This window comes from Pseudophryne corroboree, chromosome 2 (genome assembly GCF_028390025.1).
Source record: "Pseudophryne corroboree isolate aPseCor3 chromosome 2, aPseCor3.hap2, whole genome shotgun sequence".
In the NCBI taxonomy this organism is placed as follows: domain Eukaryota; kingdom Metazoa; phylum Chordata; class Amphibia; order Anura; family Myobatrachidae; genus Pseudophryne; species Pseudophryne corroboree.
This window is the reverse complement of record NC_086445.1, coordinates 909581891-909605553: the sequence shown is the minus strand read 5'-3', so window position 1 is coordinate 909605553 and position 23663 is coordinate 909581891. Positions and strand designations below refer to the sequence as shown.

Sequence of the window (23663 nt, the reverse complement as noted above, 5' to 3'; positions counted from 1 at the left end):
TTGTGTTTCTTTAAAGTTGTCATGGCAACACTCTTAATAAAACACTTGTATATTGTGGCCACCACCTTGTAACACAACGTAGTCAGAGGTGAGTGAGTCGGATGCCAGTGGCTTGGGTTGGTCGGTCCAAAGAGAGATGAGGATCGGGGTTTGGCCCTAAAACTGGAGGCAAGTTGGATTCATTGCTTGACTATGCTAGCCCCGCTCCCCCCTGAGGTCTTCATAAAACTACTTAAACTACTCCTCCTGCAATGAATCCTCTAATGCAGGGGTGGGGAACCTGCGGCCCTCCAGCTGTTGTTGAACCACAGATACCAGCACATCCTGCAACCGTTTTAGCATGGCCAAATAGCAAGACTGTTGCAGGGGATGTTGGTATGTTTAGTTCAACAGCAGCTGGAGGGCCAAAGGCTCCCCACCCCTGCTTTAATGGAATATGCTTAAGGTGCATGCTTACTTTAATTCCTGCATTTTACGTTCTGGTTTATGTGCATGTTGTATTTTACATGAATAAGGCCCACATTCTGCAGGGTCGGGCTAGGACTGGGTTACAGCTGCATAGCATTTCTGACCACAGAATAACCAAATTATGCAAAAATAATGCATACAGTATATTATAGATAAAGTCTCTTTATGGAAATCTGTACATATACTATTTTTGCAAGAAAATAATATTGGATATAATTGGTCACAATTACAGACTTGTCTTTTATAGTGCTTCTACTTGGACAATGCAGCCAGGTCTATCCGTTCCTGTTTTAATTCAAGGATTTCCTCATATGATCGTCATTAAGGCCATGTCTACTGCTTAGCTGGTGAGCAAGTTAATGAAATCTTCAGCCCTGCACAGGAAACAAAACAATTTGTTACTTCTAGAGGTGTGTTTTATGCATATTGGTACAACAAGTGCACAACTAAACCCAGGTTATCAGTCCAAACCTCCCAGATGTTTTTTATAAAAAATTTTTACAAAATAGGCAAATAAACAAAGGGTACAACAACTGCAAATTAAATTTGCTGGTATCGAGCAGATGCCGTGGCCTTGCGAGGAGACTCAAACAAACCTGCCCAGTCCTCAGCAGTCAAAATACCCAGGTCCACCTCCCACTGCGACTGCAATAAGCTCATGCCCCAACTCAGGATTGAAGTAGGAGGGAGGAATACACTTGAGAAATGGACTTGCAGCCAGAAAGGGTCCAAATTAAACAAACCGGGGATGCGGACAGAACAGGGGCATTGCTTCTAAGATGGGAGGGGAGGTCATGAGTGACAGTTAAGAAATAGAATTTAGGATGCCATCTGCTATATAATAGCCCAGATCTGTGACTGTGTGGATAACCCTGGGCGTGACTAGGAGCTCTCATTGGGTTAGCAGCAGGTCTATCACACCCAGTCCACAGCTGATTGGGTGAGAAACGCCCTCTCACACAGGTTACATCCAATGGGAGGCTCTGCCCTTTGGCTGCTGTGTGTTTCCAGAGCAGGATTAACAATGGAGCTGCTGCTCCAGGTCCACACCCCAAAATAGGCGCACTGCATCTGCAGCAACATACCCTCCAACAATTTACACATAAAAATCGCTACAAATTAGACAAGGGGGCGTGGCCACGGGGAAAATGGTGTGACCACGCCCCTTTTCCTATACTTTCAATGGAAGTGTGGAGAGCCAAATACGGTACAGACCATAAAATAAAGGTACAGTTGGAGGGTGTGACACTGCATCTGCAGCAAGTCTCTGCACTGTAGATAGGGGGGGAGAAATCCTTTTACTGCAGCGTCCTATGTCCTGCTGCCAGTCCGCCTGCCCCCTCCGGCATCAACAATCCCCACTCCCTAGCCGCGGTGGTAGGTGGAACAAAAGCTGCTGCGGCCACCGGCATAGATGTGTATAAAAGCGGTGCAGCTGAAGTCCCGGAGCCTCTCTGCGCGTGATGTCACAGAAGTGCCTCCCAGCCACAGCCGCGCCCAGATCTCCTGACTCTGCAACACAGCACCTGGGCTGCCGGCCGGGAAGCCCCGAGATGGCTAATGTAACGGATAGAGGGGGTAATTTAGACCTGATCACTCGCTAGCAGTTTTTTGCAGCGCTGCGATCAGATAGTCGCCACCTACAGGGGAGTGTATTTTAGCTGTGCAAGTGCGAACGCATGTGCAGCCGAGCAGTACAAAAAACTTTGTGCAGTTTCTGAGTAGCCCAGGACTTACTCAGCCGCTGCGATCACTTCAGCCTGTCCGGGGCCGGAATTGACGTCGGACACCCGCCCTGCAAATGCTTGGACACGCCTGCGTTTTTCCAACCACTCCATGAAAATGGTCAGGTGCCACCAACAAACTCCTTCTTCTTGTCATCTCCTTGCGATCGGCTATGCAAATGGATTCTTTGTAAAACCCATTGCACAGCAACGATCCGCTGTGTAACCATGCATCGCGCCTGCGCATTGCGGTGCATACGCATGCGCAGTTCTGACCTGATCACAGCGCTGCAGAAAATGCTAGCAAGCGATCAGGTCTGAATTACCCCCAGAGTGGGTGATAGCGCGGAGGGTAATGTCTGGGTGCTGAACCAATGTAAAAGGTGACAGTGCTGTGTAGTGCAGTGGGTGTGCAGTGTCACTGACACTGCACAGCACTCTCACCTTTTACATTGATTCAGCAAGTCAGTCAGTTCTGCCAGCCAGTCACTATTGTTAGTGCCGGTGTCCCAACGCGCCGCATTACAGGTAAGTAGACGCACTAAATAAAATACAGCTCCCAGCAGCCCTTAGCGCTGAAACATTCCGGCGCTAAGGCCTGCTGGGAGCTGTATTTTATTGAGTGTATCTTCTTCCCTGTAATGCGGCGCATTGGGACACCGGTGCTAACAATAGTGACTGGCTGCTGTGCGAGTCTCCGGGAGAGCCACTGCCAAAGGGAGGACAGCAGCTTATCTACTTCCAGGAGGAGAAGAATTACCAGCCCCTCCTCCACTCGCAGTACCTCCGGGCCCCATCCGCAGCACCCCCGACTCCACCGCCCGCGGTGGCTCCAAACCCCCACCCACTGCACCCGCCCCTCCGGCACCCACGCACCCGCCTCTCCCCCACCAGCGGCACCACCACCTCCAACACCCCCGCAACCACCCCACCCTCGGACCACCTCCCCCATTCGTGTCTCCCCAGCACCCACCAACCACAGCACCTACTAGGTGATACATCAGGCCCTGCATGTGCTTTTCACGCCGTTGCAAGGGGATACGGCCCCTTAACCATCACACGGCCTTTGTCTGTGCAATATTTAACCACTCACACAATTATGATTGGAGGTAATACTCCATATAATACAAATATTTTACGCCACAAGGGCGTGCAGGGGATAAGGGGGCATAGCCCCTTACGACGGTGTGAAGAGCGCACGTAGGGCGCGATGAATCACCTAGTTCTGATATAATTGCCCCACAGTTTCCATCCCATAAGATGGCCAGAGCACTCTCCCTTCAAGGGAGTGAAGTACAGGGAAAGCAGATTCCCCAAGGATTTTCACTGCTGCCAGCCAATCTCTACTCACTTCGGCTTAGACAAAAAGGGGAGGGAAGGGAGGTGGAAGGCAATGGAAAAGTGGAGATTTTGCTAGTAAAAATTGCAATGTAGTATACGCTAGGTAAGCCCGTTCAAGTACAGTATGGCAAAGGAGTATCACCCAGATCTAGAGGAACAACCCAATCATGCAGATGCACAAGTTGGGCAGCTTGATTACAGCAACGCAAATCAGACAGTGCCAAACCTCCCTCACTCTGAATCCTATATGTCATCTTAGAAGCTATAAGAGCCTGCCTATTGCCCTACATAAAAGAGATAATATACCGGGTAATAGTAGTAAAAAGAGAGAGGGGAAAGCACACTGGGGAATACTGTAGGACATACCTTAACTTAGTTGGATAACCATTTTAACCAGATTGATTCATCCCGTGGCTTAATGTGGGAGCTTCTGACAAACATGAGACTTAACCTTTTAATATTCAGTTTAAAGTTGGACTTTTAAAGCAGCATACTCAGCTGGGGATTGGGTAAAATCACAGATTTGTCCCAATTAATTCAAACCCCTGAAAAGGATCCAAAAATGTCTACAATTGCCAATAGAGACAGTATAAAGCACTCCATACATGTTAAAAACCGCACACCATCAGCGTACAGGGCATATCTCACAACCAGAAATCATCAGTCCAGAGAGATCCTTGGAGGCCCTAATAGCACAGGCTAACGGCTCTATGGTAATGGCAAACAGCAATGGAGATAACGGGCAGCCTTGCGGAGTACCCCTGCCAAGCAGAAAGAAATCTGTGACAATACCACGGACACATGCTCACGCAGCAGAACGGGAGTAAAGCTGCTGAACTGGGGCCAAGAAGCTGGGACCAATTCCAAATCTAAAGAGTATCTCCCACAAAATTGGCCATTCCACTGAATCAAATGCCTTGGCCACATCAAAGAAAACAACCACGGCATCACCCATGCCCTCTGTCGCTACTTGCAGAAAAGTGTAAAGGCACTAGAGAGTAACAGCAGTGGATCTTCTGGCACGAACCCTGTTTCATTGAGATGTATAATTTCAGGTAAGAACTTGTTCAGTCTCTGGACCACAATTTTAACATTGGTGGATAGTAAGGAAATGGGACTACTAGAGCCATATCAATCTTAGAAAATGTATTATGAGACAAAGAAAAACAAGTTAGATCTTCTGTTTGGGTACCACTGATGCAACACATCTATCAAACCAATTTCTGAGACTAGACTAGAAAAGGAGGAAGACCCACCACCCAGGGGTCTAGGATCTTCCCTCCACCTATCCAAAGCCTCATCTAACACTGCATTACCATCACGATACATATAACAGGGGGCCTAATTCAGACCTGATCATAGCCGTGCAAAATCTACGACTCAGACATGCGGGGGGACACCCAGCACAGGGCTAGTCCGACCCGAATGTCAGGCCCTGCACAGGCCGTGCAATGCTTTTGTACCAGAAGAGCAGCTCCCTAACAGCGCAGCTCCCCGTCGCTGTCAGGGTCACAGTGGCTGTGTGTGACGTCAAGCAGCTGCCGCGGCCCGCCCCCTGCACGGTCTGGGCATGCCTGCGTTGCCCGGGCCACACCCCTAAAATGGCGGCCCAACTCCGCTGGCCCGCACAGCGACCGCCTCTGCCTGTCAATCAGACAGAGGTGATCACTGGGCTGAGATGGCCATCGGCTGTCTGGCATGCGCCGGCACGGCGCATGCGCAGTCCAGACCTGATCGGCTGCTGTACGAAAACGTACAGCAGCGATCAGGTCTGAATTAGGCCCAGGGTCATTAGAAAAATCAGCAAGAAACTCACAGCACTGAGAAAGGACAGCGAAACAAAACAGAGGGGAGACATATACACCGCCAATAATACAAGGGGGAAGGATGAATAGTAATTTAAAAAAAAACAAACCGGCTCAGCGGGACCACCTGTACTTTACGACAAATAAAGCAGATTGACTTATGTATTAAACCAGAAACATCTCTAGAATTGGAGTGAAAGGTGGAATGGAAAGCCAAACCCACCTATGTTTTTTTAAGAGAGAGGATTTTACTACCACCCCACGTGAGTTTCCAGTATGCCCAGGGAATACAGCTGTCCAAAACCACCCATAAACGAGCAGGAACCATTAAACTCCAACAGGCCCTTGGTCTGAAAAAATGGAGAACAGCATTTTGGTCCTTGTGGTACAGAATCTTGATGATAAATGTTCTCAGAGGGGCCCTAAGTGCAAGAGGCAGAGTTGGGATATGATGAGCACATTCAATGGCAAACTGAGCGATAAAGCAGTCATGAGCAAAAGTAGTAGTCTACCAGGATTCCAGAAACTGCTTGGTATTAGCTCCCTCTACTCTCTCGGGCAGACCAATCAGCCCAATACTTCTGCGGTGAAGACTTTCTTTGATATCAACAAACTTTTGCAGGTGTACCTCCATTTGAGAGTCCAGGGAGGACAGACGTCCAAGGATGGGAGCACTAGAGTCCAAGGGTTACTATATGATTCTCAGTATCAAAGATCCTGTCCCTCATTTTCTACATATTCTGCTGAATAAGGGATAAATCAATATGAACTTCTGTCAGCCAGTCCATCACCCTTTTTTCATAGTCCGTAATAGCTTGTAGAAGCTGTTCCATAGTTACCACTGTAGGTTCAGCTGTGACAGGAGATCCTCAGGATGTTGGACCTTCCAATGGTGAAGGGACAGAATCCTTTGTGGAAACCAGGTGATCCAGATGTCAGCAGGTAAGCATCAAGGATAGAATGGCGGCATTTACAGATCAGGTAAGTAGGTGAGGGAACTTCTGACGAGCAAAGGCAACCAGGTAACAATAGAGAGGTAAGAGGAACCAAGCCACACTGTGTCACACCGAACAGTATCAAGAACAGGGCTCCATGGGGTATCACTGCACCGGAGACTAAAAGGATCAAATCATCAGAACAGGTAAGTGAGTAATGTCAGCTTACTCCCAGCAAACACCAAGGAGCCCAGTGAGTTCAGCACCATAGGAGCATGGGAGTGTAGCAGCGCTCACGGCAGCAGTCAGCAGGGCCTCACGTAGACAAACTCCGGCAGCTAAGATGGTGGCTGGCGGGAGACCCCAGCAAGTAACCAACGTTGTGGATTCCATCAACCAGCGAGGCAGCAAGGAAGATCGGGTGGCAATGCTGGCCTGGTGAGGCCAGAAGGCAGAGCCGGAGACTGGTGGCCTCCGCATGCTCTGCTAAGGCAGCATGAGAGTGCCTGATGATTGTACAGAGAGGACTCTCAGGCTGGAGAGCAGCGTCTCACTCCATGGCTGTCCAGGCCATGCCCCCTACCAGAAGTTTTAGTTCTTTCATCTCTGTCAGCGTCTGGCAGCTCAGCAGAGGAGAAAGAGAAACCACACAGCAGAGGCCAACTACAGTCGAACCTGGTTAAGTGGGATCTCAAGGAACGGCATATTTAGTCTCACTTAAAGAGGTATCTCACTTATCCGGTTTCTCACTTATCCAGGTTCAAGAAGTGTTTTTCTCACTTATAGAGGATCTCACTTATGCATGTTTAAACAGTACAATATTTATTATAAACTGGTTAATAAATACTTGCCAAAAAATAATAATAATGGTCTGAAATACAATTAATGTTAATAGGGGCAGCTATATTGATTAAATGAAATAGTGATAGATGCTCATAGTTGTAAATCCTTCTGTTTGGCATAAGCATATCCCTATACTGTATATTTTTTTATTCTTTGTTAGGTACTGTGCAGCCAATAGTTTATGAAAATGCTACAACTGAAGAGCATCTCTTGCAATGGTGGTTGGGTAGACAGCACACTGGCTCCCGAGTCCTCTTGTGAGTTATTTACATAAGGGTTTTTGTAAACATTGCACTTGTAGTTACGATGGCAGAATAATAGTTCTATGTAATAAGTTTTCCACGCCAGGCTGGGCTGGCTCTACCATCAAGCAGCTACCTGGAGGTGATGGCATCTTGCGGTGCCACTGAGTCTTTCAATCACTAAAGTTGTATTTAATGCAGGTGGTGGCTGCAGGACTTCTACGATACTGGCTAGGCACTTTTACTTGAAAAGGCTACTAAGTGGGTAATATTGGAAGCAGTAGGCAGAAGTATTGCCTTGGGTGCTGAGAAACCTTGCACTAGTCATTCCACTAGGTATATATGAAGGGTGTTTGGTTTTACGTGGCCTAAAGAGCCATGAAAACCTAAACAGTAAGCCTGTGTTCTTTCTCTACTTAGCGACCGTTACAGATACATATCAAAACACTGGGGTTTTCCGACCATGAAACCGTGGCATTCTACAGTCATGATATGCATTAAATAACATTAAAACTGCAAATAAAGGAGGGAAGAAAATCTTGACTGCCACCCCCAGTGTAGTGTGTCACGTAACGCCCCTGAGTCACAATAAACCAGCTCTGATCAGCCATATTTGTTGTCTATGGCATGTGTTATCTTTGGGACATATTCGCCCTCATTCCAAGTTGATCGCTAGCTGCCGTTGTTCACAGCGCAGCAATCAGGCTAAAATTCAGCATTTCTGCGCATGCGTACGGGCCGCAGTACGCACGGGCGAAGTACTTTCACACAAAACTATGCAGTTTTACACAAGGGCGAGCAACGCTTTTCTGTCGCTCTGTTGATCGTTGAGTGATTGACAGGAAGTGGGTGTTTCTGGGTGGTAACTGACCATTTTCAGGGAGTGTGCTAAAAACGCAGGCGTGACAGGTAAAAATGCAGGCGTGCCTGGGGAAACGGGGGAGTGGCTGGCCGAACGCAGGGCGTGTTTGTGACGTCAAAGCAGGAACTAAATTGACTGAGGTGATCGCAAGGTAGGAGTAGGTTTGGAGCTGCTCAGAAATTTTTTTCGAGCAGTTCTGCTAACCTTTCGTTCGCAATTCTGCTAAGCTAAGATACACTCCCAGAGGACTGCGGCCTAGCGTTTGCACTGCTGCTAAAAGTAGCTAGCGAGCGATCAACTCGGAATGAGGGCCATTATTAGATATGTGTTTAGGATATGGAGGATCCCACACAGCATATTGGGCGAGGTAATTCACATTGGAAATGACAGAAGTAGACAGATCCCACTGGGTTTACTTTTTAGTTTTAAAGCAATAAAATAAAAAATGAACCATTAGACTTATGCTCGCATGATGTGACCTATGCTGTCCAAGAATAAGACACTGCTACCCATGCCCAGTCTCCTATCCAGCCGGGATCCAGAACCTGTGCAATGGATCTGACAGGCGTTGGGACCGGCACATGTGCTCAAGTGGTGGCAGACTGGAAGCACGCTCTCTGCTATATCGCAGTCCCAGAGGGAGAAAACACCTCCCCGTGGGGCTGAACTGTATGTATGTGATTGGCAGGTAGCATGACCAATGGGAAGTCCCTGCCAGTAACGGTGTGGCCAGTGCAGTCACAGACTACAGCTGGCTCACTGAGGCGGCAGATTTTACTGGGAAGGCTGAAATAGGTAAAATCCGCCACTGGTTATAACACATTGCACATTGGTATAATCTCCATATGTATTGCTTGTTTCAAACTATCAATGACAATTCAACATTTTGATGGATCTATTTACTAAGCCATGGATGGAGATAAAGTAGACAGAGATAAAGTACCAGCCAACCAGCTCCTAACTGTCTTTTTTCTAACCTAGGCCACTGTTTATCAAGCCTTGGAGAGTGATAAATAGCACGGTGATAAAGTACCAGCCAACCAGCTTCTGTCTTTTTTCTAACTCAGTCTGTAATATGACAGTTAGGAGCTGATTGGCTGGTGCTTTATCTCCGTTTACTTTATCTCCATCCAAGGCTTAGTAAATAGACCCCTTAGTCCAGCCGTGGCCAACCTGTGGCTCTTGTGCCGCATGCGGCTCTTTCTTTATTCAAATGTGGCTCCTGACATGACCACAACAGATCCGGAAACTGCTGCACTCCAGCCAGACAGGCAGCAGCATTATGGGGGCTGAGAACTGAGGGAGCCAGATACTAGAGGTGAGACACCCACTGGCAAACAGAGGACACATAAGGGGCTGCTGCAATGGAACAAGGTGTGTGTGGAGGGGTGGAGGGGGGGAGCAGCAGTGACACATGAAGGTCCTGGCAGGAGTGACACAGGAGAGTGCTGGCAGGAATGACTCATGGGGGAACTGGATGGAGTGATATGGGAGTGTGCTAGCAGGATTGACACTTGAGCACTTGAGGGAGCTGGCTGGAGTGACATATGGGGGAATTGAAGTGTATTATGTGAATCTGGCTTTTTCAATATATTTTATGTGGATCTTTCTTCCTCAATTAGTTTATGTGGAAGTGGCTTTTTAAAATGTATTTTATGCTGGATCTGGCTTTTTAAATGTATTTTATACCAGGGGAGTGGCCTAGCAGGCACAAGGAAACACCCCATTTTTGTATGCATGCCTTCGGCTCGAAGCCGGCTCTTTGACGTACCTAATAAGATTTTTTGCTCTTTGCCTCTGACTGGTTGGCCACCCCTGCCTTAGTCTTTCTCTCCATATTTATTATACAGAAACAAACACCATTGTTGCCAAATGTAACTAATTTCTAGAGAAAGTCCAGGTTTTTATGTGTCCTATCAGATGCCATTCTTCCCATTCTGAATCAACTATACAGTATAATGTCTCTTATTTTGTTTGTTGAATGTTTTTACCACAATGGGGCATATTCAGTCACAATCTTATCCAACACTTCAGTATTCAGTAGCGGGCCGTTTCCATCCGTTTCCCCTCCCATTCTGACCATTCATTTCCGCCCTCTCTTATGGGTGAAAATGAATGGTCGAAAACGGACCGTTTTCGACAGTGGCTGGGTCGAAAACACATGGATGAGCAGAGATCAGTGTGTTTTTCGACCTGTCGGAATTTCCAACAGGACGGAAGAATGGTACTTCAATTAAATATTGAAGTGTTGCAAATTTCCGATTATTGGCGGAAAGTCACGTCTTTCAGCCCTGACGGAACTTCCGACCTTAATAGAATACTCCCCTATATATTCTTTTTTTTTTTCTATTCACATTGAGTAAGGTAGAATAGCTGTACTACCACCTGGTAAAAGATTGGTGCCCTCACCCCTAGCAACAGCCGCAGGGGCTGACTGCATACCTACAATCATCCCTGTCACATAAAGTGTTTCCCCCCCGCCGACTCCCCCCCCCCCCCCCTTTCCCCTTTCAATCCATGTTTTCTTACTAATACACATTAGAAAGTCAAAGAAATAGGAAAACAAGTAAGTTATACTTCACATTGATTTGGGGTGTATATGGTATTATGAGAGGGACAGTACTTACACCACCTCCTTTTTGGTGATTCTTCTGCCAGAAAAGATCATTTCTGCAACATTTGATACAGTGGGGTCAAAGTTCATGCTGGATACAGCGACTACAAAATCATCCCTGCATGGGAGGGAGACAATGAATGACTGAAGGTACAATGTGTTTATCATACAAGGAAAACATAGAATCTACATACTTCAAATAAAAAGCCAAAAATTTTAGTTCTTCGAGTGTTCCTTTCATCACAATCTCAGTATATCCTTCCCCGTATCCTGCAGAGAGTAACACACAGCAACATGCGTTAGTGGCATGTCAAGAAAACAAAGTCCAATTCTTTCAATAGTTAGACTGTACTTAGTAGTGATATGGTAAATACACATCAGGGCAGGAAACATCCACCCTCCAACATGACATGTTAAAGCCATTTGTTTAAGGTTACTCCCACCCAAAACTAACAAATGAAATAAGAAATAAAAGGAGATTTATTGTAGACTTACCATTGTTAAATCTCTTTCTGCGAGGTACACTGGATTCCACAGGGAATAACATCGGGGTGTAGAGTTGGATCTTGATCCGAGGCACCAACAGGCTAAAGCTTTGACTGTTCCCAGGATGCACTGCACCGCCTCCTCTATAGTCCCGCCTCCAGGCACTGGAACTCAGTTTTGTTAACCAGTCCAATGCAGTAGCAGGTAAGAGAGACGGTAGATGTTAGTCACATAGACCTACATTCTCACGACAGGAGAAGGGACTAGCGGCTAATGCCATACAAACCCAAAGAAGCTAAGTGCGTCAGGGTGGGCGCCCTGTGGAATCCAGTGTACCTCTTAGAAAGAGATTTAACATTGGTAAGTCTACTATAAATCTCCTTTTCTGCAGCGGGGTACACTGGGATTCCACGGGGAATACATTGGGGATGTCCTAAAGCAGTTTCTCATGGGAGGGGACGCACTGTAGCGGGCACAAGAATCCGGCGTCCAAAGGAAGCATCCTGGGAGGCGGAAGTATCAAAGGCATAGAACCTAATGAACGTGTTCACTGAGGAACACGTAGCCGCCTTGCACAATTGTTCTGTGGACGCACAACAGCGGGCCGCCCAAAAAGGTCCAACAGGCCGAGTAGAATGGGCTTTGATAGCAGCAGGAGCTGGGAGCCCAGGCTGTGCATAGGCTTGTGCAATCACCATTCTAATCCATCTGTCCAAGCTCTGCTTATTCGCAGGCCAGCCATGTTTATGAAAACTAAAAAGTACAAAAAGGGAATCTGACCTCCTGATAGAGGCAGTCCTTTCCACATAAATACGGAAAGTCCGTACCACATCCAAAGATCTTTCTTTGGAGGACAAACCAGAAGAGATGAAGGCCAGAACCACTATCTCCTGGTTAAGGTGAAAAGATGATACCACCTTAGGCAAATAACCTGGGCGAGTTCGAAGAACTGCCCGGTCACGATGAAAAATCAGAAAGGGTGGACGACAGGACAAAGCGCCTAAGTCCGACACCCTCCTAGCAGAGACAATAGCCAACAGAAAAATGACCTTAAGCGTAAGGCATTTAAGGTCCACAGACTCAAGTCAAGAGGTTCAAACGGAGACTCTTGAAGGGTATTAAGAACAACAGACAGATCCCATGGAGCCACAGGAGGGACATAGGGAGGCTGAATCCGTAGTACACTCTGAGTGAATGTATGAACGTCAGGAATAGATACAATTTTTCGCTGAAACCACACCAACAAGGCAGAAATGTCAACCTTGAGGGAGGCCAGGCAAAGTCCTAAATCCAGGCCTTGTTGCAAAAAAGCCAGAAGTCTGGAAGTACTAAACTTGTATGCATCGTAATTTTTAGCAGCACACCATGTGAAGTAAGAATTTCAGACCCTATAATAAATCTGTGCAGAAGCCGGTTTGTGGGCCTTCAACATAGTTTGAATAACTGCCTCAGAAAATCCTTTGGCCCTCAGGAGTGAAGCTTCAAAAGCCAGTCTTGCCAGATCCTGGTAAACACAAGGGGGTATATTTACTAAAATTCGTATTTTTCAGAATGAGATTAAAGTTCAAACACGAATGACATCGAATGTGTAATTTTGCAACTTTTTGAATTTATTACGACTCATTTACTAAGCTGTCGTATTTTACATTTTCCAGTTTTCCGATGTCGATGTCAATCGTATTTTTTGGCAGTGTTTTACGGGAGTGAATAGTGAAACACTGCCGACATTAAAACAATGAAACTCGGCCGGATCTGTAAGATCTGTGCAGGGTTTCATTGTGCATCTTTAAAAAAATGTAAAATAGTTTAAAGTCTGAAAAAAAAATGCGTGGGGTCCCCCCTCCTAAGCAAAACCAGCCTCAGGCTCTTTGAGCCGGTCCTGGTTGAAAAAATATGTGGAAAAAAATGACTGGGGTTCCCCCATAGTTAATCAACCAGCACCGGGCTCTGCGCCTGGTCCTGGTGCAAAAAATACTGGGGACAAAAAGTGTAGGGGTCCCCCGTATTTTTTACACCAGCACCAGGCTCCACTAGTCAGAGAGATAATGCCACAGCCGGGGGACACTTTTATATAGGTCCCTGCGGCCCTGTCATTAAATCACTAACTAGTCACCCCTGGCCGGGGTACCCTGGAGGAGTGGGGACCCCTTAAAGCAAGGGGTCCCCCCCTCCAGCCACCCAAGGGCCAGGGGTGAAGCCCGAGGCTGTCCCCCCCATCCATGGGCTGCGGATGGGGGGCTGATAGCCAAGTGTAAAATAAAAGAATATTGTTTTTTGCACAAGAACTACAAGTCCCTGCAAGCCTCCCCCGCAAGCTGGTACTTGGAGAACCACAAGTACCAGCATGCTGGTACCTATAGTTCTTCTGCAAAAAAAATACCCAAATGAAAACAGGACACACACACCTTGAAAGTACAACTTTATTACATACATTCCGACACACACATACTTACCTATGTTCAGATGCCGAATCGGCCCACGTCTCGACGTCGATTCCAGGGTACCTAAAAATAAAATTATACTCACCTAAATCCAGTGTGTCGTGTCCTTTTTTTATAATCCACGTACTTGGCAAAAAAACAAACCGCATACCCGATCCACGCACTGAAAGGGGTCCCATGTTTACACATGGGACCCCTTTCCCCGTCTGCCGGGACCCCTCCCTGACTCCTGTCAAAGAGGGTCCCTTCAGCCAATCAGGGAGTGCCACGTCGTGGCACCCTCCTGATTGGCTGTGACCTCCTGTAGTGTCAGTGAGGCTGTGCAGTGAAGATACAATGTAGCGCATAGGCGCTCCATTATATCCAATGATGGGAAATTTGCGGTCAGCGGTTGAGGTTACTCGTGGTCAACTGCTGACCGCAAAGTTCCCATCATTGGATACAATGGTGCGCCTATGCGCTACATTGTATCTTCACTGCACAGCCTCACTGACACTACAGGAGGTCACAGCCAATCAGGAGGGTGCCACGACGTGGCGCTCCCTGATTGGCTGAAGGGACCCTCTTTGACAGGAGTCAGGGGGGGTCCCGGCAGACGGGGAAAGGGGTCCCATGTGTAAACATGGGACCCCTTTCAGTGCGTGGATCGGGTATGCGGTTTGTTTTTTTGCCAAGTACGTGGATTATTAAAAAAAGGACACGACGCACTGGATTTAGGGGAGTATAATTTTATTTTCAGGTACCCTGGAATCGACGTCGAGACGTGGGCCGAGTCGGCATCTGAACATAGGTAAGTATGTGTGTGTCGGAATGTATGTAATAAAGTTGTACTTTCAAGGTGTGTGTGTGTGTCCTGTTTTTATTTGGGTATTTATTTTGCAGAAGAACTATAGGTACCAGCGGGCCCGTTTAACCCCCGCATGCTGGTACTTGTGGTTCTCCAAGTACCAGCTTGCAGGGGAGGCTTGCAGGGACTTGTAGTTCTTGTGCAAAAAACAATATTCTTTTATTTTACACTTGGCTATCTGCCCCCCATCCGCAGCCCATGGATGGGGGGGGGACAGCCTCGGGCTTCACCCCTGGCCCTTGAGTGGCTGGAGGGGGGGACCCCTTGCTTTAAGGGGTCCCCACTCCTCCAGGGTACCCCGGCCAGTGGTGACTAGTTAGTGATTTAATGCCAGGGCCGTAGGGACCTATATAAAAGTGTCCCTCGGCTGTGGCATTATCTCTCTGACTAGTGGAGCCTGGTGCTGGTGTAAAAAATACGGGGGACCCCTACGCTTTTGTCCCCCCGTATTTTTTTGCACCAGGACCAGGCGCAGAGCCCGGTGCTGGTTGATTAAATATGGGGGAACCCCAGTAATTTTTTTCCACATATTTTTTCAACCAGGACCGGCTCAAAGAGCTCGAGGCTGGTTTTGCTTAGGAGGGGGGACCCCACGCATTTTTTTTTTAGAATTTTACATAATTTCCCACCCATTCCCACTGATAACCATGCACGGATATCATGGATCCGTGCATGACTATCAGAACACGGTAAAAAAAACAGGTCTGTTTTAAAACTGCATTTTTGTACGATTTGTATTTTTTCACGGCAGTGTTTGGCTATTGTCGGCAGTGTTTGTGAAATACAATTTTTAGTAAATTACCGAGTTGTATGAAAAAACAGGCGTATTTGACCGATGGTGTATTCATTCGTATTTTTTTTCTTTGACTTCAAAAAAAATACGAATGCCTTCATCATTGCCGAGATTTGCGTTTAGTAAATTCCCGAGATGACACTTTGAAGAAAAAACACCATCTCGGTCAAAATCGGGAGCTTAGTAAATATACCCCATGGTCCCTGAACGAGGAGGTCTGGGCACTGGGAAAGCAGAAGAGGACGCTCTATCGAGAGACCCTGCAGGTCTGAGAACCAATGCCGTCTGGGCCACACTGGAGTGACTAGAAGCAGTATTCCTCCTTCTTGCTTGAACTTCCGTAGTACCCTGGGCAGGAGTGACACTGGAGGGAACACGTATGGCAGCAGAAAGTTCCATGGAATTGCCAGTACGTCCACGAATGCTGCTTGAGGATCCCTTGTCCTTGCTCCGAAGACCGGAACCTTGTGATTGTGTCGAGACGCCATCAGGTCTACATCTGGTAGACCCCACTTGTCCACAATTAGTTGGAAGACCTCCGGATGAAGACTCCACTCCCCAGCGTGTACTTCCTGGTGACTGAGGAAGTCCGCTTCCCAGTTGAGGACCCCCGGAATGAACACTGCCTGTATTGCTGGCAGATGGCGTTCCGCCCATGGAAGAATTTGTGACACTTCCATCATTGGCATGCGGCTTCAAGTGATGATTGATGATTTATGTACACCACTATGGTGGCATTGTCTGATTGTACTTGAACAAGCCTGTTCTGTACAAAAGGCAGGGCCAGTGTTAACACATTGAACACTGCCCGCAATTCCAGAATGTTTATCGGGAGAAGAGATTCCTCCCTGGTACACTGACCCTGGAGAGAGTGTTGCTCCAACACTGTGCCCCAACCCCGCAGACTGGCATCTGTTGTTAGGAGGACCCAGTTGGAGATCCAGAAGGGACGACCCCTGCTCAATTGTTGGTCCTGTAGCCACCAACTCAGTGACAGATGAACCTCCGGAGTCAAGGAGATCAAGGACCTGATCCGGTGAGGCAGGCCATCCCACTTGGAAAGGATTAACCTCTGCAGAGGGCAGGAATGAAATTGAGCGTACTCTACCATGTCGAAAGCCAACACCATGAGGCCTAGTACTTACATCGCCGAGTGTATCGACATTCTTTGGCGAGAGAGGAAGCATCTGATTCTGTCCTGAAGTTTCAGGAACTTCTCTGGAGACAAGAATAAACGTTGTTTGTGTGTGTCCAGTAATGCCCCCAGGTACACCATGCTCGGAGCAGGGACCAGTGAGGATTTCTTCCAGTTAATGAGCCACCCATGGGTTTGTAGGAATTGGACTGTCAGTTTCAGTTGATGGATGAGAACCTCTGGGGAGTTCGCCAGGATAAACAAGTCGTCCAGATACAGCAGGATCCTGATACCTTGAAGGCGGAGAAGGGCCATCATGCCCGCCATCACCTTGGTAAAGATCAGAGGAGCCGTGGTCAGTCCGAAAGGCAATGCTTGGAACTGATAATGAAGGTTGCCAATAGCAAACCGAAGATATTGATGATGCGACATGGCAATAGGTATGTGTAGGTAAGCATACTGTATGTCCAGGGATACCATATAGTCCTTGGGTTCCAAAGCCAGTACAATAGAGCGCAGAATTTCCATACGGAATTTGGACACCCTCACAAATTTGTTTGTTGGACACCCTCACAAAGATTTGAGGTTGAGTACAGGCCAGGAGGATCCATTCGGCTTCGGAACTAGAAACAGCGTCGAATAGTATCCCCTGCCTCCCTGACACAGAGGCACCGGTACTATCAGTCCTGTATCCAGGAGGGATTGGACAACCAAATGTAAAGTTTGTGCTTTTAACGTATCCAAAGGGATAACCATTGAGCAAAACTGGCGAGGGGGACGTCTCTTGAGATCGAGTACCTGTGAGAGACCACTTCCTGCACCCATGCGTCCAAAGTGGTCTTTAACCATACGTGAGTGAACTGCAGAAGTCGGTCCCGCCCCGTCATGCAGGAGGCTTATCCGGTTTGGAAGAGGGCTGATGGGCGGCTCAAGAACGTTTAGGTTTGGGCTTAGAGTATTTGGAAGTGCGAGCCCGTTTCAGGTACGCCTGACCCTTTGCTTTACCTGGAGGTCGAAAGGAACAAAAAGTAGTACCCTTCACCTTCGGAACCGAAGGATTAGTACTTGGGAGAAACGCAGTCTTGGCCAACGCCAAGTCGGTCACAATCGTGTTCAGATCATCTCCAAATGGGATCCGGCCTCTAGGTCGACAGTAACAAGGTCGACACTATCTAGGTCGACAGGTCAAAAGGTCGACATGAGTTTTTCACAATTTTTTTTCTTTCTTTTTTAACCTTTTCATATTTAACGACCACGTGGACTACGATTGGAACGGTAATTTGTGCCGAGCGAAGTGGTAGCGGAGTAAGACACCTTGCCCGAAGCATGGCGAGCAAAGCGAGCCATGCGAGGGGACACAGTGCACTAATTGGGGTTCCCGGTCACTCTATGAAGAAAACGACACCAAAAAAACACAAAAACCTCATGTCGACCTTTTGACCTGTCGACCTAGAGACCCTGTCGACCTATTTACTGTTGACCAATAGTGGTCGACCTAGACTTTGTCGACCTAGTTACTATCTACCTTCCATACCACACCCCTCCAAACAGTATATCTCCCTTAAAAGGGAGAACCTCCAAGGTCTTCTTAGAGTCCAGTTCCACTGACCATGACCATAACCACAGAATCCAGTGAGCCAGGATAGACGTAGTAGATGCCTTGGCTGCCATAACGCCTGCATCAGAGGCCGCCTCCTGAATATAGTGGGAGGCTGTGGTATTAAAGTATATGACAGCTATTGTCTGGCAGTGTCACAAAAATTCAGAGGTAGCTCTTCCTCAATTGCTTGAACCCATGCTTCAATGTCTTTTGCAGCCCAAGAGGCTGCCATAGTGGGTCTATGCAAAGCACCTGTAAGAGTGTAAATAGACTTCAAGCAACCCTCCACACGCTTATCCGTTGGTTCCTTCAAAGAGGTGATGGTGGTGACAGGCAGAGTAGATGACACCACAAGACCGGCTACATGTGAGTCCACTGGTGGCGGGGTTTCCCACTTGTTACTCAACTCCGCTGAGATAGGATAATGAGCTAGCATCTTTTTAGACAGGGAACATTTCTTTCCTGGAGAAGACCAGGATTCCTGACGTAAATCACTAATTTAGTAACCTTCTGACGTTTGAACTTATCAGGTTTCTTAGACGTATCAGGATGGTCAATCTCATCATCAATCTGAAGAATCAGCTTGATAGCCTCCACTAGGTCAGGAACATCAACTTGTGTTGTAGAATCTTCATCAGAGGCAGCAGTACCGGCATCTGATGGATCAGTATATTCCCCATCCGAATCGGAAGAATCATCTGAAATATTAGTGGATTGTGAGGAAGAAATGGCCCGCTTAGAGGACCCTTTGATCCCAGTAGGGCGAGCATTAGGTTTTTGTTTAACCAAGGACTGATTTAATTGCTGTAACTGGGTTGACAGAGTATCCACCCATGGTGGATTAACTACAGAGAAAATATGTGGCTGTAATGGCACAGGAGGTCCCACAGGGGGCGTAAGTCGTGTTACAAGCGTAGTCAGCATATTTGAAAATGCAGCCCAAGGTAGATCCTGATTTGCCACAGGTGCTGCGGGTTGACTAGGGGGTGCAGAACACCCAGTACCTGAACCCTCAGCAGAAATCTTATCCTCGGGTAATTCCGTGGCGCCAGCACTGCATGATGCAGGAGCGTCTGTGGATTTCCCGCCCTGTGTAGCAGTTATTATTGGGAATGGAGCCTTAGGGCGTATCAGTACAATATAGCCAGACAAACACAATACCTAACAAAAATCCCCTAAGATATGTGACCGCAATTGCAGAGCACAAACAGAGGATTTAAGTGGTATGAGGTGACTGAAACACACAGTGAAAAATACAAAACAGCATATCCTGTGGAATACTATATGATATATGAGACCCTGACGCACTTAGAACCCCAGGGCACAGAATACAGTGATAACAATATGTGTGATATACAGAATAGAAACCACACAGCAGCTATAGGCACACACAGTTACAGGTACAATGCAGAAATTATTACATATAAAAAAATAAAACTGCACTGGACTAGCAATACTACATAAAGATATGTATGTATACAGATATAACAATGCTCAGAAACCACAGGATGTATATTACAGAATACTTGTACTAAATATTCATATAGAAGTGCACTTGTTCTTAACTAACGCTGTCTAAACGACATGTAGAATACTTAAGTGTCCTGTAAAAGCACAGCGCTGATGAGACAGGCGGCTTTACAGAGGAGACAGTGCCCAGCAGTCCCAGGATTAGCGCAGCTCTGTAAAATGGCGCCCAAACGCTGACAGTGAGCGAGGGAGAGAGAGAGATGCAACTCCAGGGTGGGAACACCTGCTGTAGATGGCGCCTGGAGCTGGGGGAGGGGCTACAGGTCAGCGCCTTATTTCCTCTGCTGGACTTCACCACCGGGTACTATGGAGCATATAATAAACAGATTTTAGTAAATCCGACCTGTGCTCCCTGCCCTGGTGGATATAGTGGGGTCCCTGCACGGCCACAGTGTCCACGCCAGTGGCGCGGTCCGTCTCTTGGGACCGCGACCGGATTGCGATTTTGGCGGGTCCCACCTAGGGGACCCTCTTACCTCCTCCCTGAAGTGCGGCCACGCGATCCAGGAGAACAGCAGCGGTGATGTGTGCCTGATGACCGGAGCGCCTCCGCTGCAAGTACCCGGCAACCAGGGCGTGGGAGAATGCAGCACCGCTGGGGAAGGTGATGGAGCCGCAGCACAGAATGCCAGCATGACATACACAGCATCTAGTGCCTGTGCTGCAGCCCTTGAAGTCTTCTTTCTTCTTAAAAAGCTCTTATCAGGGCTGCCTAGAGCAGCCCCTCCTGTTAGTGACCTGCACTGCAGGCACCAACTTACAAACTGAGCTCCAGTGTCTGGAGGTGGGGCTATAGAGGAGGTGGTGCAGTGCATCCTGGGAACAGTCAAAGCTTTAGCCTTTGGTGCCTCGTATCAAGATCCAACTCTACACCCCGATGTTATTCCCTGTGGAATACCAGTGTACCCCGCTGCATGAATGTAAGGTTTTGCTTCTTGGCATTTGATGGATTAGGAGAAGCTCCAAGCATTAAATTGTAAACTGTTGTTGTTGTTGTTATTATTATTATTTATCATGATTTACAGTCATCTAATGTATTGCAAGAAATCGTTTAAGTCTCTTTATAAATAATTAATCAATTATATTCTGTTATCCTATTTCTGAAAACTGAACATTTCGATTATTGTAAAAACTTCCTATTTACAGATCATCATTTAATGTAAATAAAACTGCATACAGAAATCTTTGCATACATACACAAAAAGGATATATACTGTACACTGACATTTTTGTCAACACAGGCCACAGCAGTACAGCAGTAAAAGTGATGCAAACTATATTACGCTCCAGGTATTTCATTGGCTCCCAACTAAATTGCGGCAATATGTACGTTTGGATGTAGCCCAATGGAGTAGTAGTGTACTTTTGCGCAAGATGTGGGTTACTATTGCTTAAATTCAAGCAGGCTTAAGCCATTACTGCTGTTTCATGATCTTGGGATTTCTATATGGTTTTCACTGCTCTGGGTAAAGAGAATGATTTGCTCTGAATATACCGGGTAATGTAAGCTTATTTCCTACCACAAGATGGCGCAGTGCTGCATTTGCTTAATTGCTGAAAGGCTGTTGGATATGTGATTAGATACTGCTATAAAACTACACTGATACATGCAACAAATTTATAAACTCAAGGCAGATAGCTAAATAAGGTATAATGTATTTATATTAAATAAAAAGGTTTATTTTGTTTAGCTAAACTGCAACATCACAAGCACATGAGGGAATTCTGGGCCTAAGACTGATTTGTAATGTAACACATACATACACACCTGCATAGCGAATGCTCTTCCCCAGGAGCGATGTCCAAAAATATGGTACAGAGTTCACAGGTACTTGCTTGTTCAGCATGTTGAGAGCTGCAATCCGACCTATAAGCAGAGGCAGACAGCACTTGTGTATTTCAGGCAGAAATATCTTCCTACTAAACTATTCATTCGAGTACAGCCTATGAATAATGCATAGGAAATTATTTCTAAACAACTATCAGCTGCTGGCTCCTACTTAGTAAAACTTCAATATCTGTAATCACAGCGAAGTAGAGAGACAATGGAATGAAAACAATGGCACTGTGTGAAATGTCAGCATACGTGCAAACTACCTGAAGTCATGCAGCAGATTATTTATGCCATATAAAGCTAACGTTCATAATCAAGTAATATTGTTAGTGCCAATCAGCTAACCTTACAGATAAAATCAAATGTATATGATACCTTCCTACTTCCCTACAGACAGCTGACGATCCTCCCCCCACATCTTAAGTATAGTGTTCTTCTATTAAGATCTCATACGGGTGAAAATGCTGAGAATGCAGTAATCTGCACTATTATGCCATTGCTGGTCCTGTTCCTGTGTATGAGTCCTCCTATCGAAATAGTGTATTTCTGTACAGCAAAACTCTTAGCAGCACATTGCAGCCTTCGGCATCACAAGTTTTTCCACGCTCCTCATAGTGGCGACATACTGCCTTCCATAATAGGCAGCAATGTGCACAGCTGAACATCACTGAGAACTGAATAAGGCTTATAGGACCCTATTTATCTCAATCCGCATTTTTAATGTGATAAATCTTTTTCACCTAAATTTGCATAATGAAAAATAAGAATTTACTCACCGGTAATTCTATTTCTCGTAGTCCGTAGTGGATGCTGGGAACTCCGTAAGGACCATGGGGAATAGCGGGCTCCGAAGGAGGCTGGGCACTCTAGAAAGATTTAGGACTACCTGGTGTGCACTGGCTCCTCCCACTATGACCCTCCTCCAAGCCTCAGTTAGGACACCGTGCCCGGACGAGCAGACACAATAAGAAAGGATTTTGAATCCCGGGTAAGACTCTTACCAGCCACACCAATCACACCGTACAACTCGTGATACTATATCCAGTTTGACAGTATGAAAACAACTGAGCCTCTCAACAGATGGCTCAACAATAACCCTTTAGTTAACAATAACTATTTACAAGTATTGCAGACAAACCGCACTTGGGATGGGCGCCCAGCATCCACTACGGACTACGAGAAATAGAATTACCGGTGAGTAAATTCTTATTTTCTCTGACGTCCTAGTGGATGCTGGGAACTCCGTAAGGACCATGGGGATTATACCAAAGCTCCCAAACGGGCGGGAGAGTGCGGATGACTCTGCAGCACCGAATGAGAGAACTCCAGGTCCTCCTCAGCCAGGGTATCAAATTTGTAGAATTTTGCAAACGTGTTTGCCCCTGACCAAGTAGCTGCTCGGCAAAGTTGTAAAGCCGAGACCCCTCGGGCAGCCGCCCAAGATGAGCCCACCTTCCTTGTGGAATGGGCATTTACAGATTTTGGCTGTGGCATGCCTGCCACAGAATGTGCAAGCTGAATTGTACTACAAATCCAGCGAGCAATAGACTGCTTAGAAGCAGGAGCACCCAGCTTGTTGGGTGCATACAGGATAAACAGCGAGTCAGATTTTCTGACTCCAGCCGTCCTGGAAACATATATTTTCAGGGCCCTGACAACGTCTAGCAACTTGGAGTCCTCCAAATCCTTAGTAGCCGCAGGCACCACAATAGGCTGGTTCAGGTGAAACGCTGACACCACCTTAGGGAGAAACTGGGGACGAGTCCTCAATTCTGCCCTATCCATATGGAAAATCAGATAAGGGCTTTTACATGATAAAGCCGCCAATTCTGACACTCGCCTGGCTGAAGCCAAGGCCAATAACATGACCACTTTCCACTTGAGATATTTCAGATCCACGGTTTTTAGTGGCTCAAACCAGTGTGATTTTAAGAAACTCAACATCACGTTGAGATCCCAAGGTGCCACAGGAGGCACAAATGGGGGCTGAATATGCAGCACTCCTTTCACAAATGTCTGAACTTCAGGTACTGAAGCTAGTTCTTTTTGAAAGAAAATCGACAGAGCCGAGATCTGTACTTTAATGGAGCCTAGTTTTAGGTCCATATTCACTCCTGCTTGCAGGAAATGCAGAAATCGACCTAGTTGAAATTCCTCTGTCGG

The 23663-nt window shown here is 46.8% G+C and overlaps 1 protein-coding gene across 4 annotated transcripts in view; it reads right to left on the bottom strand.

Moving 5' to 3' along the window:
* Positions 1–614: 614 nt before the first annotated feature.
* Positions 615–23663, bottom strand: part of LOC135050015 (apoptosis-inducing factor 3-like) — a 309250-nt gene continuing 286201 nt past the window's right edge. For all 4 annotated transcript variants that reach the window (XM_063956102.1, XM_063956100.1, XM_063956098.1 and 1 more), the window contains exons 16-19: positions 21435–21533; positions 11029–11104; positions 10848–10952; positions 615–842 (exon numbers count right to left, since the gene is read on the bottom strand). In XM_063956102.1, coding sequence (XP_063812172.1) covers positions 809–842; positions 10848–10952; positions 11029–11104; positions 21435–21533 — 314 coding nt within the window. In that variant the 3' untranslated portion in view covers positions 615–808. The remainder of the gene's footprint in view (positions 843–10847; positions 10953–11028; positions 11105–21434; positions 21534–23663) is intronic.